This window comes from Symsagittifera roscoffensis, chromosome 4 (assembly GCF_963678635.1).
Source record: "Symsagittifera roscoffensis chromosome 4, txSymRosc1.1, whole genome shotgun sequence".
NCBI lineage: Eukaryota > Metazoa > Xenacoelomorpha > Acoela > Convolutidae > Symsagittifera > Symsagittifera roscoffensis.
Window position 1 is genome coordinate 17,058,158 of NC_087065.1, and position 13,410 is coordinate 17,071,567.

General features: G+C 39.4%; 2 protein-coding genes across 2 annotated transcripts in view; one reads left to right on the top strand and one right to left on the bottom strand.

The window, feature by feature from the left end:
* LOC134844626 (uridine-cytidine kinase-like 1) overlaps positions 1-13,410 on the top strand; it is a 345,869-nt gene that overhangs the window by 63,792 nt on the left and 268,667 nt on the right. The gene's annotated exons all lie outside the window — the stretch shown is intronic.
* Positions 4,266-11,792, bottom strand: LOC134844334 (uncharacterized). Its single transcript, XM_063860969.1, has 5 exons — positions 11,090-11,792; positions 9,950-10,366; positions 9,172-9,352; positions 7,430-7,717; positions 4,266-7,326 (listed from the first exon to the last, which is right to left on the bottom strand). The coding sequence occupies exons 1-5, from the start codon at positions 11,459-11,461 to the stop codon at positions 4,376-4,378; spliced, it is 4,209 nt and encodes a 1,402-aa protein (XP_063717039.1). The 5' UTR covers positions 11,462-11,792; the 3' UTR covers positions 4,266-4,375.

Below are 13,410 nucleotides of genomic sequence, written 5' to 3' on the forward strand. Positions count from 1 at the left end.
TTGGACAAGTGAACTGAAACTCCGGAAGGAGGTAGTCAAGCAAGCAATGAAAGACTTTAAAGAAAAGTATCACGATGGAAAAGAAGAGTCACTATCATTTGGAACGGAAGCGGCGAAAAGGACCAGGATGCTTGAAACCAAAATTGGAAGGAAAAACGACTAGAAAGCCAGGGTGCAACGAGGAAACGCTGCTTGGTACAAGACTAAGAAAGGCTTTGGCGATCCAAGCTGGCCATGAGGACACAAGCCCTAGTCGTGCAAGCAGTCGTAGAATCAACAATGCTTTTCGATTGCATGGTCCACACATGGACAGCGACAGACATCCAGAAGATGCAGAGTGTTCCAGATAATGCAAACCGGTGGATATGGAACCACAAACGAGGCCTGGCGAAACTGAGGATGCAGAAGGAGCACGTAAATACATACGAGATAAGAGGACAACTGGGAATCGCGTCCATGCGGGCCAAGATAGAGACGAGAACCCTCTCCAAAATTGGTCATATCCTACGCATGCCGAACGAGAGACCCACCAAGAGGATAATTCTCGGTACTTGGGACCACGAAATCGAAGTAATAGGAGGCATGAAACGAGGTACATTATGATACTGGCGCAAACTCCTGGGAGAAGCCGGAATAGACTGGACCAACGCTAGGAACTTATCCAGAAACAGGTTAGGTGTAGAAGTTTGGTAAAGAAGCGCGAGAGATTCTTGACCGACTGGGAGAAAAAGATGCGCCTGACAGGGAAACACGACCCCAAACCACCCAGGACACAGAGCCCTGAACAAATAGAGAAAGCGGAAGGCTTCACAAGCAGGTGGGAAGGCTGCACCAGAGTATGCAGATCAAAAGGAGGTCTCACCCAACATGAAAGGCGAATGCACTGTGAATTGAACGCATCGTTCAAGTGTACACGATGCTTTCGAACGTTTAACGGAAAGGCACAACTGACAAAACACGGCAAATGTAACATTCACCCAAATACTACACAGTGACGGAGCGTAGAATAATTACCTATAGACGACTGGCCGGCGTCAGTTACCTAAAATCTTCTCGTTTTTTACCGTCTCGACCTAGCCCGTTGATTTTCTGGTCTGTTTAGGGCTAAGTAAAAAATTACTATTTTCACGCCATCAGTCAAACGGTTTTTAATCAGATTCCGTTTACATGCGAAGATAATCACATAGCTGGGTCTCGGATACTCAGACTACATGACAAGCATTAAAAACACGGCTCGAATATTCTATTTTACTATGTTTTCTGGTGACAGTTCTATATTAAATCCATTGGAGATGGATTGACCCTTTCCTCTTTCTAGCTACTCATATTCTAAAATAAACAAATAATACCCATGTTAATTCAAAGGTTTATGACATCAGAGTAGCTAAAAAGTCAGTTTATTACAGTCCTTCACCATATGATGTCTCTGGGGGGCCGAGCCTCCGATTCCGTGATTTTTCTGTAACAACTACGTTATTACTCCCAATTCGTGCACGGAGGGTACTGCTCCTTCCTTCTTCCCAAATGAAGCCTCCTTTCAGTCTCTCGTCTCAAATTAGTTGTCTTATTATGCGCGATCGTCACGATAAGAGGCTTCGTGTTTTCTTCTATATTTCGGACCGTCTGTCTCTCACTAAATCGGTTGTTGTTGTGCTTTTTGTGACTTTTCAACCAAAAATGGCCATTTTCCGTATTTCTCAGAAAAAAACACACTGCAATCGAATTTTTGAAAAATAAAAATTCTAGAATATTCTAGCCTCCTTTTCAACAATACATAATCACTAAGGCCTCTAATGTCTTTTTCGTGCTGCGATGGAAAGTTCCGCTGTGCCAATCCGGGGGAATGGCACAAAAGCCTGTGAAACTGAGGTGCAAACACAACCCCGAGTCTAGTCCCGAGAGTCATGCCATATCTGCGGAGTAAAACAGACCAACACCAACATGGCCAGACACCTTCGCAGGGTGCATGGGGTTGTGAAGCAAGGAGGAACCCCTCCATGAAAGCTCTGCCTTACCTAACATGTTTTTTCCTTTTCCAAGTTTGTTTTCTAATTTCAAACGCCAAAGAAGTAATGTAAGTATGCAATGGAGGATGACCTCAATACTTTTTCAGGTCGTGAATGAAAATGAGTGTAATGGGCAGGAGCTATAGAGGTGGGAGGAAAAGGAGCCTGGAAGAGGTCTTAGCATCCAAGGAGGGTGTTAATAAAGTACCAGCGAGAAAAGGGGATAAACCGTACCGTGAGGAGATCACCACGGAAACCACAGACCATCTCGAAATTGCTGTTTTGGGCGATTCCATTGTAAATGGGATCTTTATTAAGAACGCGAAGGTTGTGACTTGTCCCGGTGTGGAGATTCACCAACTGTCTGAGAGGAAGATAATGGACGATTTTAGTCGCCTAGGAACTAAAAAAATTGCGATTCTCGGCGGGACAAACAACATTGCATGGAGAGACGGCTCAACACATCAGCCAGAGGAGTTCAGTAACCAAATGAAGGATCTAGTGCAAATATATAAGAACGAAGGCTTTCAAGTAGTTTTAATGGAAGTTCCATGGAGGAGGCACCGCAAAGTATAAATCAAGAAGATCAACAGGCAATACGAAAAGATAGCAAAGAAGGCGAAATGCGAGTTCCACAGATACCGACGGTTCTCGAAAGCCCATTTAAACAAGAACGATCGGGTGCACCCAGCCACGGACCACATCCAAATCCTGGCCAAGGAATTCTATCAGGCTCTCCAGAGGCTGTCCACTGATAAGTCCAATGGAGGACATACTAGTGGGGCCTCGGGGACCTGACTAGTTCCGGAGAAGGCATCCAGGTCTCGAACGAGACGTAACTGAGAGAGGGAGGGGGGGAGAGAGAGAGAGAGAGAGAGAGAGATAGATAGAGCGAGTGAGCGAGCGAAAGAAGAACATCAAAAAAGCCCAGGAGCAGCAGAAGATCGGCCCAAGGAACCGACTATGAGATCAAATCGCCAGAGGAGACGGTCATCAAAATGGGTTGCGTATTGATCTGGAATACCACAGAGAAAAAAACTCAGAAATATAAAACTCAAAGAAGAGCCCAGAAAGAGGGCTGACACCGAATCCAAAAAACTTGTTAGCTAAACTCAATTAAAACTAAATTAAATTCAGTGACCACATGTACATATAGTCTTAACTGTCAACACATGAACCTGTGTACATACCATATACAGTGCCTACAGGAGGAGTATCTGTGGATCACAAAGTTTAATTCGTTGGATTAAAGATTATTGTGGTTGTCCCCATGACGTAGGGGCATGTATTTATTCTAAAGTAAAGTTATTGAGTTCCGCGTGTTTTAGATGCAATTGTGTATCATTTGTTGCGACGTAATTGTTTTCATGCTTTTTGTCTAAAGTATTTGTCAGTTAGAGTAGATTGAAACATTCAGCCTGCCTTTTAAGATTTAGTACAGGTGTGCAATGAGTTTGATGGATGATTTGATGCTCTGTGCATTCATTTTGAACAAACAATAACCTTGAAAAGCCAAAATTCAACAAAAATTTGTATCACAAGGCTCATTTTTTCCTTGAGTTCAATCAAGTCATTTTTCAGGTTTCTGTTGAAACACTCTGAAAACACTGTTTTATTTAAAACATTCTGAAAATGATTTAACCAGAAATTTCTCAGAAACTATTTTACACAAGGTTCAACAACTTGTATTTTCATTGAGCTCAATTACGTCATTTTTCAGGTTTTTTGAAATTCTCCAAAGAAACTGTTTTACTCAAAAGTATTTTTTTTTTCAAGTTAGAGCTCTAATTGAACAATAGAAATTTCCTGAGGTCCCCGACCTGCTCTTTCAGAAATCTTGAGATATCGCGAAGACCTAATATACACTACTCCAGGGGCGGATCTAGGCTTTTCTGGAAGAGGGTGGGGTTTCAAAAAAAATTTCGAAAACTTCTTCGACGTTTTTTTAAGGTTTTTAAAATCCCCCATTGATTTTCTGAGCTCTCGCAAATCACTAATTAGACCCTGTTTCGAGCAAATTTGAGCGTCGCAGACAAAGTTTTAAAAAAAAACAGGCCAAAAAAGGCGTTTTTGCACTTTTTGGAAAATTTTGACAAAAAAATTGAGTTGTTTTGGCGCGCGCTTCCCCCTCAAATTTAGTAAATATTGGCGCCTAATGATCAAATGATCAACATCAACGTAAGCTCAGAACAATCAGAATTAAAAGAAGGTAGAGAATCAAATCATATCAGTTATTCAGAGCGAAGAGAATCAGGTTCATATCAATAAGCTGAAAGTTTTCATCTAATCAAGTAGCTATTAAAAAATAAATGAAGCTGGTACAAAAATTGCAATTAAAATAGTGTTTTTATCAACTATTTTTTAGCTGATCATAAATAATCATCATCTGGTTCTTGCATGAAGTTTACGCTTTGAAATCTGTCGCTTTGGACCGAATTGAGACTGATTCTACTATTGTTACTGCTTCGTCTCATTGGGTATACGGCTCCCAGTTCGGTTCCGAGTAAATCAGTTCCAGGGCCCCCTCCAAAACTGATATTCACCCCTCCGTTACCAATTTGAATTTCAACAGGAGCCGAATTCGAATTCCTGTGAATTGTAGCTTCTCTCCCGTCTTCAGGAGAAAGAACTTGAATGCAGTCCTTTTGAATTCTAAATTGAGTATTTTTCATCACATTTCGCGACACGCTGAAATTGTGAAAGGATTGATTTTCAACCGGAAGTGAAATATTCACGGGTTTGAAATTGCGCGGCATATTTCCTTGATTTTCGAAACTTCGATCGCTAATATGAGAATTGCTCGACGAATTCTGCTGTCCAAAGTTGAGAAACGAGCGGCTACCAGTGCTTTGCATTTGCATTGGCGAACTTTGGTCAAATCGGGAAAATCCGAAAGATAGTTGAGGCTGTCCGTAACTTTTGTTATCATACATCGAGATGTTTGAGTCATCATGATGAACTATGGAAACGAAATCCGGATTACTTTGACTTGGCGGTACTCGAACTTGTTTATGAGCGAACCCAACAGGAATCGGTGACTGTGCTTTTGGTTTTCCAAAGTTAGGCGGTTCTGAGCTTCTAGATTTCACCAATTTTTCCACATACTTGTCCAGCATGTTTATCCCACCCGAGCTTGAGCTGGGGCTAGGACTGTTTCCTCCCGCAGCGATTGAAACCGTATCCATCGATCGGGTTCGAGGCATTGTTGCTTTAGACCCTGAGGACAGGGTTTGAGCAAAAACAGGTGCATGTGACGACGAATTATCAAATTGAACTGGCGAACGTGCTTGCATCTGATTGGCTGAAACTGGTGAGCTAACAACTCGTTGGTTGATTGGAGACGGTGACATCGCTGCTCTCTGATTGGTCACAAAACTCATTCCTTGCTGATTATAAATAGTTGGAGAACTTGCTATTCGCTGATTGGATGAGACAGGGGAATACACAGATCGCTGGTTAACTGTCGTGATTGGAGAGCTCACAGATCGAGGAGTAACCAATGGCGACGAAGGAGTTCCAATTGACTGAAGATTGGTTGAAACTGGTCGGCTTGGTGGTCTTTGACTGGTTGGCGAGGGCGTACTGATTCTCGGCTCACTTAATCGTCTGACGAGGTGAGCAAACTTGGGAGAGTTCGTCGGTGGACCAGTTAGTCCGTAGAAAGCAAGTAAAGATTGACGTTTCGTGGCGGGCGAGATGTCATTTTCGTGCTGATATTCAAAAACTTGGTTTGGGATATTAGCTTGGCTAATTGGTACAAACTGAGCTGGAGCTTTGTGAAAATTAGGCGGCGACTTTCTAGCCATATTTTGAGATTGCGGAGTTTGGTTTCGGTTCACTGTGTAGTAATTGAACTGTGACATCGGACTCGATGACCCGGCACTGCTTCGTCGACTTCTCGAATTTTCAAGAGGAGATCTCAATTCATCGCTTCCGAGCTCGTAGCTTATTTTTCGACCCGGTGCAGTAGGTGTGCCACTGAAAAAGAACAAATCTTCAACTGATGACCTTGTCGACGATGTTGCTTCAGACGCCGAGTACTCCGAAACCGAAGTCGGGGTCGAGCGTTCTTTTTCGATCTCACCTTGAATTGTTTTCGAAAGAAACGTAGCCGCTGCATTTACTTTTCCTCTGTCTGTTTTTGCTTTCGGCGCTCGCGTTTTTTCTGGCTCCTTTTGTCGCCGAGGTGGCGGGAGACTCATTGGAACCGGTTCTGAGGGTTTCGAGGGAAAAGCATTTTTCATTGGTAGTGTAGCAGATGACTTGAAGTTACTCGGCGGCTCTGATCTTGACTGTCTAAGTGACGGAGCCTGAACAACAGAAGGATATGAAAACTCTGGGCTTCTAGGATTTTCATCATTTTTAACTGTTTCAGCTGCAAGACTTTGTTCTTTGTCGGGATTATAGTTTGGCGGTGCCCTTTTTAAAATGCTCGTATCAAATGTGAAAGTCTGTTTTTGAGTCGGAAACGGCGATGGATCTCTGGCTTTGGTCTTCCCCAGTTCTTTCGCTTTGTTTTGTCGTCGGTCCGACGGACCTGTGCTGCGTCTAGGGTTCATCGGAACTATAGTGGTTCCTGAAGATGCGGAGGTGATAGGTTCGGAGACGGGCTCGGTGGTCAATCTTCCATCCCGATCTGGTGTACATGTGCCCTCTAATCTAAGAGCTAACCGTGAGCCAATTGATGGCGCTGATGGCCTTGAAATACTTTCATTTGAACTATTTTGATCGTATTGCTGATTAGCAATAGTCTTGACTACTTGAATTGGATTTTCATTTTGAGGTTTTCTTGTTTGAAATTCGGTGGATTTCAAACTTTTGTCATAGACTAAATCATTTTTGATGAGATTTTCCACATTTTTGTCGATTTCAATGGGCGTCCGAGGCTTTTGAATTGGCTCATTATTGACACTCTGACTGTAATTTTCATCCGGTTTAACTGAAGTTACATCAAAAGTTTTGTCCAGGTTTTCGTCGTTATTGTCTTTTCCAACGTCAAAATCCCCGACGTGCAAACTTTTCTCGGATGACGTCAGTGACTCGTGGCTCAGAGTTCGGTCGTCGGTTTCAGCTTCTGTTTCGGTTTCGGGGTAATACGAAGAGTCAATCGTGCTTTGGTCAACCGATGAGTCATAATCCGACACGAATCCCCGTTCGGAGGAGCAATTGATCTCGTAAGTTCCCTCATCTTCGGACCCGCTTCCAGTGTCGGGAAGAAGTTGTCGCCGGACATTCGACTTCGGTCTGACAATCGGATCTTCGGATGCAACTGATTCTTTCTCGCTTGCATCGTCCAGATCCAAATTCGACACTTTTGTTTCTAAAATAAACAGTAACTTGAAATTTTCATCAAGATCTTCAAGATTTTCATCATTTCTGTTCACTTTTCATTTTACCCTACAAAAAAAAAACGCCCAACTTACCTGTTTTGGGCGCTGAAATGTATCCCGATTTTCCTTTTTCCGGAGTTGCGCTCCTTGTTTCCGATCTCAAATCTCCGAACTGATCGCCGTATTTTCCCAAATCAACATCAACATCAATTTCATCATGTCCCAGTACTTTATTGCCCATAGCCTCACTTTGAGCAGATGCAGCAAAAATAGCGTTGAAAGTCAGGCTTGAAACTTTTGCGCATTGGCTTTGAGAAGAGATGTTTGGACCTTCGAGAAAGTAAGTTTTGTAGAGGGTTCTGATCTCTTCGTACGCTTCCGCTAAATCGTCAAAAGGTCATGTCAAATCATCATTATGAAATTGCAGTTTTGCTAATTTGTAAAGAGCAGTTTCGCTAGTTTCTAAATTTCTGCTTAATATAAAAAACTTTTTCTTTACTTAACTGTTAGCTAGACACTTTTAAAATATAATGAAAGCAAATAAACAAAAAACAGTCTGGCATGTTTTTTTTTAAATCTCAACTTTCGAATTTTAAACAAAAAAATATATGGCCTTTTTGATAAAATTAACTTATTTTGAAAAAACTGGGTTATTAGGAAAATTTTTGTAACGCTGGGAATTCTAAAATAAAGATTTCCACTCTCAAAAGTCAGAAAATCCGCTTCCTCTCGATAAAATCGGACACAGGATTTCATTAGGAGGGTGCAGATTTTCAAAAGGCTTCCGAAAACTGTATCAAATTATTTAAGCTCAACCAAATTGGTTTTTGGAGCTCTTCCCAACAATTATAAGCCCATGTTGCAAAGGAGTTACTGCCTGTGGTTTTATTTGTCCCAGTTTGATATGTTTGATAGTTAAGACAACTAATTCAATTCAAAACAAATCATATCAAGAGTTGCTTGCTTGTTGTATGTAGTACGAAAAATTTTATCGTAGAAAACTGCACGAACATTTTTTCCTTTTTGTTTTGTTTGAATGTGGTCGAAATTTCCTGTGCTGCTTGCACAGCACTCGGATACTCTTGATATATTTTAGTTTTGAGTCCATTTTTTTCTTTTATTACCAAACACGTCACAATTGGGTAAATGTTAATGGATTTCATCGAAGGGATAGGTGCGGATTTTGAAAACAAATCCAAAAGTTTTATCAACCGTCGTTTAGCTCGTCCAAATTTTCCGATCTCTCCTGTGTGCAGTAGTTGTGCAGTAATGAAGAGACTAAGAAAAAAATCTGCGAAAGTGAGATTGTTGATAAATTAACCATAATTGTTTACAGTAGTAGTTGTCTTCAGAAATAGAAAACAAAACAAATTAGAAAAAATGAAAAGTTTTTTAAATTTGTTTTTATTTTTTTTGGCACAGTTTCAATTGTTGTTTTTGAGTTTTTTGTACTCTCAAAAAAGCGCTAAATGACGCTTCAAAATTTGCTTTCCTGAAGCAAAACTAAGTTTAATGCAAATGGTTTCCTTTTATTACACGTACTCGCTCGCTGTACTCGCTCGAAAGCAGGCTAAAAAATCAAAAATTTCACATTTATTTTTCTGCAGTTCGAAAATTACGATTAGAAGGGCTTCATTGATATATATCACTCGCCCATTCTGATGATTGGTTGTGGTGCCTGATTTTTTGTGGAAAAACTGTTTATAACTGAAAAAAAAACACCCGAAGAGGTAGTTGCCCCCTCCCACTTTCGGTAGAAGGAATAAACAGTCTGCGTTTATATCCCTACTGAATCGAAAGAAGGTGGAAAATCAGGCATAAATTGAAAAACTCACATAGGCTATCCGGTCTCTTTTGGGCGTTGTGGTGGGACATTTTGTTCAGCAGCAGAGCCAGTTCCTTCTCAAGGTCAAACACTACACGATCTTTGTCGTCTTTCTTTTTTTCATCTTTGACTGAGAAGAATCTGAGGTCCCAAATGGTCTTCAGTGTTAGCCCCAGAGAGTAAATGTGACACTAAAGATGGAGCTCAAATTAAGAAAAAATATTCGAGACTTCAGAAAAAGTCGAGACTTCAGAAAAATAATGCTTGATAAAAAAACGTATCTTTGTATACAGAGGTGAATCTAGGTTTTTGATGCGGATTTCCAAAAAAAATGTGGCAATTTTTTTTGGGTCGATCGGTTGATTTTCCCAAATTTTCTCAAAACAAAATACAGACCCGATTCTGAGAAAAAAATTCTGCGCTACAGGCGTTTTTTGAAAAAATAAAACATGCGAAAAGGCCGTTTTTGAGTCATTTTTTAAAGGTTTTGTCCAAAAATTGCTTTTTTTTGGCGCACGCCTTCATATTTGGAATCTGCCTTTAGGAAAATTTTTACGGTTGGTCAGCTGAAAATGAAAATTTAAAAAAATTAGTACGAAAGAGACGATCAATTGAAGGGTGTCCCCTAACTATGCGCTGTTTGAATCAATTTTATTTTATTCTCAGTTTGCTCTCAAGTTTCCTATAATATCTGAAAAATAAGCAAAATTGAAGATGCTTATTACGAATATTGTCTGATTTATTATAAAATAATAACTGAGCTAGAAGATAAATCCGAAGCTATTTACCCTTGCTGCAAATTTTCTGATAGCATTTTCTTCGTCTTGCTTCGTGAAAATATTCGAAATGTTAATCAATTCATGTTGCAGTTGCAAATCATGTCGCTCGGGGGCGTCAAAAAAATCCCACGAGTCACCGTCGCCCCCTCCCGACTGAACTTGGATGTCCAGAGCGACTGCGTTACCCTGAAGTGTAATGCACAATGTATGGGGACTGATTTTCAATTGGTCGGCGAAAAATCTCAACGGGCAAGTTTGGTAGAGTTTGAGTAGAGTTTTCACACTTTGTTCACACAGACAGAGAACTGCTTCGTTGATGTTGGAAGCTACTTCTGATTGGCTTTCGACGGAGTTGGAATCAGATTGGGTTTTCTGAATCTGCATCCAGAAACGAGCTATTTCTCCAATGGTGACCAAATCTTCTTCCTAGAAAATCATTAAATTGATCAGTTTGTACTACTGTCTAAATAGGACGAAACATCTAAAGTTTTAAGCACTTCTTAATGAAAAAAATAGTAATTAGCAGGAAAATGTTTCAAACGTTTTTACCAAGAAAAAAATTTCAGCCTTTCAAACAGCAGCCAAGTAAAATTTAATCTTTGTAAAACCATAGCTATTTGGTCCTGATGAAGGTTCGATTACAAAATTCAATTTTACTTCTGCCAAAAAACATGCATCGGTAAAACAGAAAAAAAGTTGCAGTAGTTGTAAATAGGTTCAAACAGCTCAAATTTGTAGAAGTTAATCTAAATAGAAACAAAAATTTAACATTTAAGTATACTCTCATTGGGAAAAGTAGGAATTGGCAGGAAAATTTTGCAGAAGTTGATCTAAATAGAAACAAATATCTAATTTTTTTCTAGCATTTAACTATACTCTCATTGGGAAAAGTAGCAATTGGAAAATTTTGTAGAAGTTAATGGTTACTTGTTTTTCAGGATGGTTGTCAGATGGTGGTCAAATACTTACTAAATACTTAGAAGCCTGTCATAAATATCCGGAAACAGGCTTCAATTTTTTCGGCCCGTGCACAGAAAAACTGAATTGGGACAAATTAGTTTGACAAATTATTTATCATTTTTCGATATATTTTTACTGACAACCAAACTGAATTGTTGCCAGTGATATCTTGCAAAACCTTGAACCCACCTCAAATAAGGTGCATAGTCCCATCGGCGAAGGCTCCACCACCGAAACAAATGACACGTCCTCATCTGCACCACCAGCCACGTTAGATGACGTAAGTGTTATATCATAATCTAAGTCATCGTCGTCTTCTTCAACTGTCAACAAAGTGGGTTCGTTGCTCTTTTTGCTGCTGCTGCTCACATTAACATATAACTCCTCGTCTTTTACTTCGCCAAGTTTTTGCTTATCTTCTGCGGAATCTCTTTCGGGTGATTTTATTTCGGTTTTGTCGCCTAAACGCTTCGATTTTGAAACCTTGTTGTTCGCTTCAAAATCGGCTGATTTGGACTTCAAATTGCTTGTGTCAGATTTATTGAGCTCTATAGTTTCCATGACTTTTCAGATTTACAACTGTTTTTTTTAAGATTTGAAATAATTACAGAAATCGTAAGCTCATTGTGCGGATAACTTAATTTTTTTGCAAATAATATCAATGATTTGAACTCAATTCAAAAACTGTTTGCAGGTTTTGGGTCATTGAAACCAATTGGCATGGCGCAAATTATCACAGGACAATAAAAATTCACTCCTACAGAAATTTACATTTCCAGGAGCTTATGTTTATAAATCTCGATTTGATTATAACTGTAAATACGCAGGTAAGCTGAGTGGGCGCAAATCCTGGTAAAATTGAGCAAAGTCACCGCTGCGATTCAAATTGTATTTTGAGTTGAAAATCTTTTGAATACTTCTAAATTTAGAAATTCTTGTTTTATAGATTTCTTAACCCCTTCTAGCGAAACTTAGTACATGGCTTCAGGTCTTTTGAGGGAACATTTTATCTGGCTGTATTATGCGCTATAACAACTTTCCTTTCACTTAAAGAAAAAGGAAAGCCCTAATCCAAAAGTTGAGGAATTTCAGACTTTCACTCAATAGGTCGAATATGCATGCAGGTTTTGACTTTGGGAATTAATGAAACCATAAAACGGGGACTGCTTATACAGTTGGAATCGATACGGACTATTTTCGCAAATTTGGCATGCCGACTTTTCTTTTAGTACTTTTTCTTCTCTGTACAAGGTTTCAAACGGTGTGACAAAGCCCATTCACTGTTAAAGACGTTTAACGTCCCAACCTAAATCTTGGTTGGGTTGCTTTTTGAGACAGCAAGAAGGAACGTTGAGTTTTGTTGATAAATTCGATCTCACTTAGGCGGCAGTTGACGAAATTGACAGCCTTGAGCTGAAAAGCCACTTACTGCAGAACTTCATAGCAAATATATTTGCCCTAGAAGCCATCTGAGACAGATAATCAAGTTTTGCTTAGTATTTATTTGACAAGCTTGTTATTGGTTTTCATATAGATAAATATGCCTTTATATTGAAAAAAGTGTTACAGTCATCTTGAGTCTAAGGTTCTTGACAATAGTTTTGACCGTAAAGCACAAATTTTGCAGGCGACAATTGGTAGCATTTTAGAAACGGAAATTCATCGCAAAATAGTTTGCCACAGTTATTGAAAAAGTAATTCGAAATGGCTCTATCTCTTTTCCCCCATCTCACTTGAGCATCAATTTTATACAAAATGAAAAAAGCTTTCAAAATAAATTGTTTTTGCTATATAAAACAACCAAAACGCTATGTTTTAGCAAAACTTTCTCATTAGTTTCGGGGAGAGTTTTCATGATGGAGAGGCAGGTTGATGGAAAACTTTCAGCTAATCAGAAGCATTAGACGTTCTATTGGTTAAATGACTGTTGCACACAACCGAAGTCATTATTAACAGAAACTGAATTATAACAGAACAGCCAAGTTTTGCTATACAATTCGAGCAGATGAAAAAAAATTTGTCAGCCTTGAGCTAAAAAGCCAGTTACCACAGAATTTCATAGCAAATATATTTGCCCTACAAGCCATTTGAAACAGATAATGAAGTTATGCTTACTATTTAGTTGACAAGCTTATTATTATTTTTCATATAGATAAATATGCCTTTATAATTGAAAAAAGTGTTACAGTCATCTCGGGTCAAGGTTCTTGACGATGATTTTGACTGTAAAGCACAAACTTTGCAAACGACCTTTTGGTAGCATTTTAGAAACGGAAATTCATCGCAAAAAACTTTGCCACAGTTATTGAAAAAGTAATTCGAAATGGCTCTTTCTCTTTTCCCCCACCTCACTTGAGCATCAATTGTATACAAAATGAAAAAATTTTCAAAATAAACTGTTTTTGCTATATAAAACAACCAAAACGCTGTGTTTTAGCAAGTGTGGGATTTGAAATGTTTCACAAAACTACTAAGCAAAACTTTCTCATTAGTTTCGGGGAGAGTTTTCA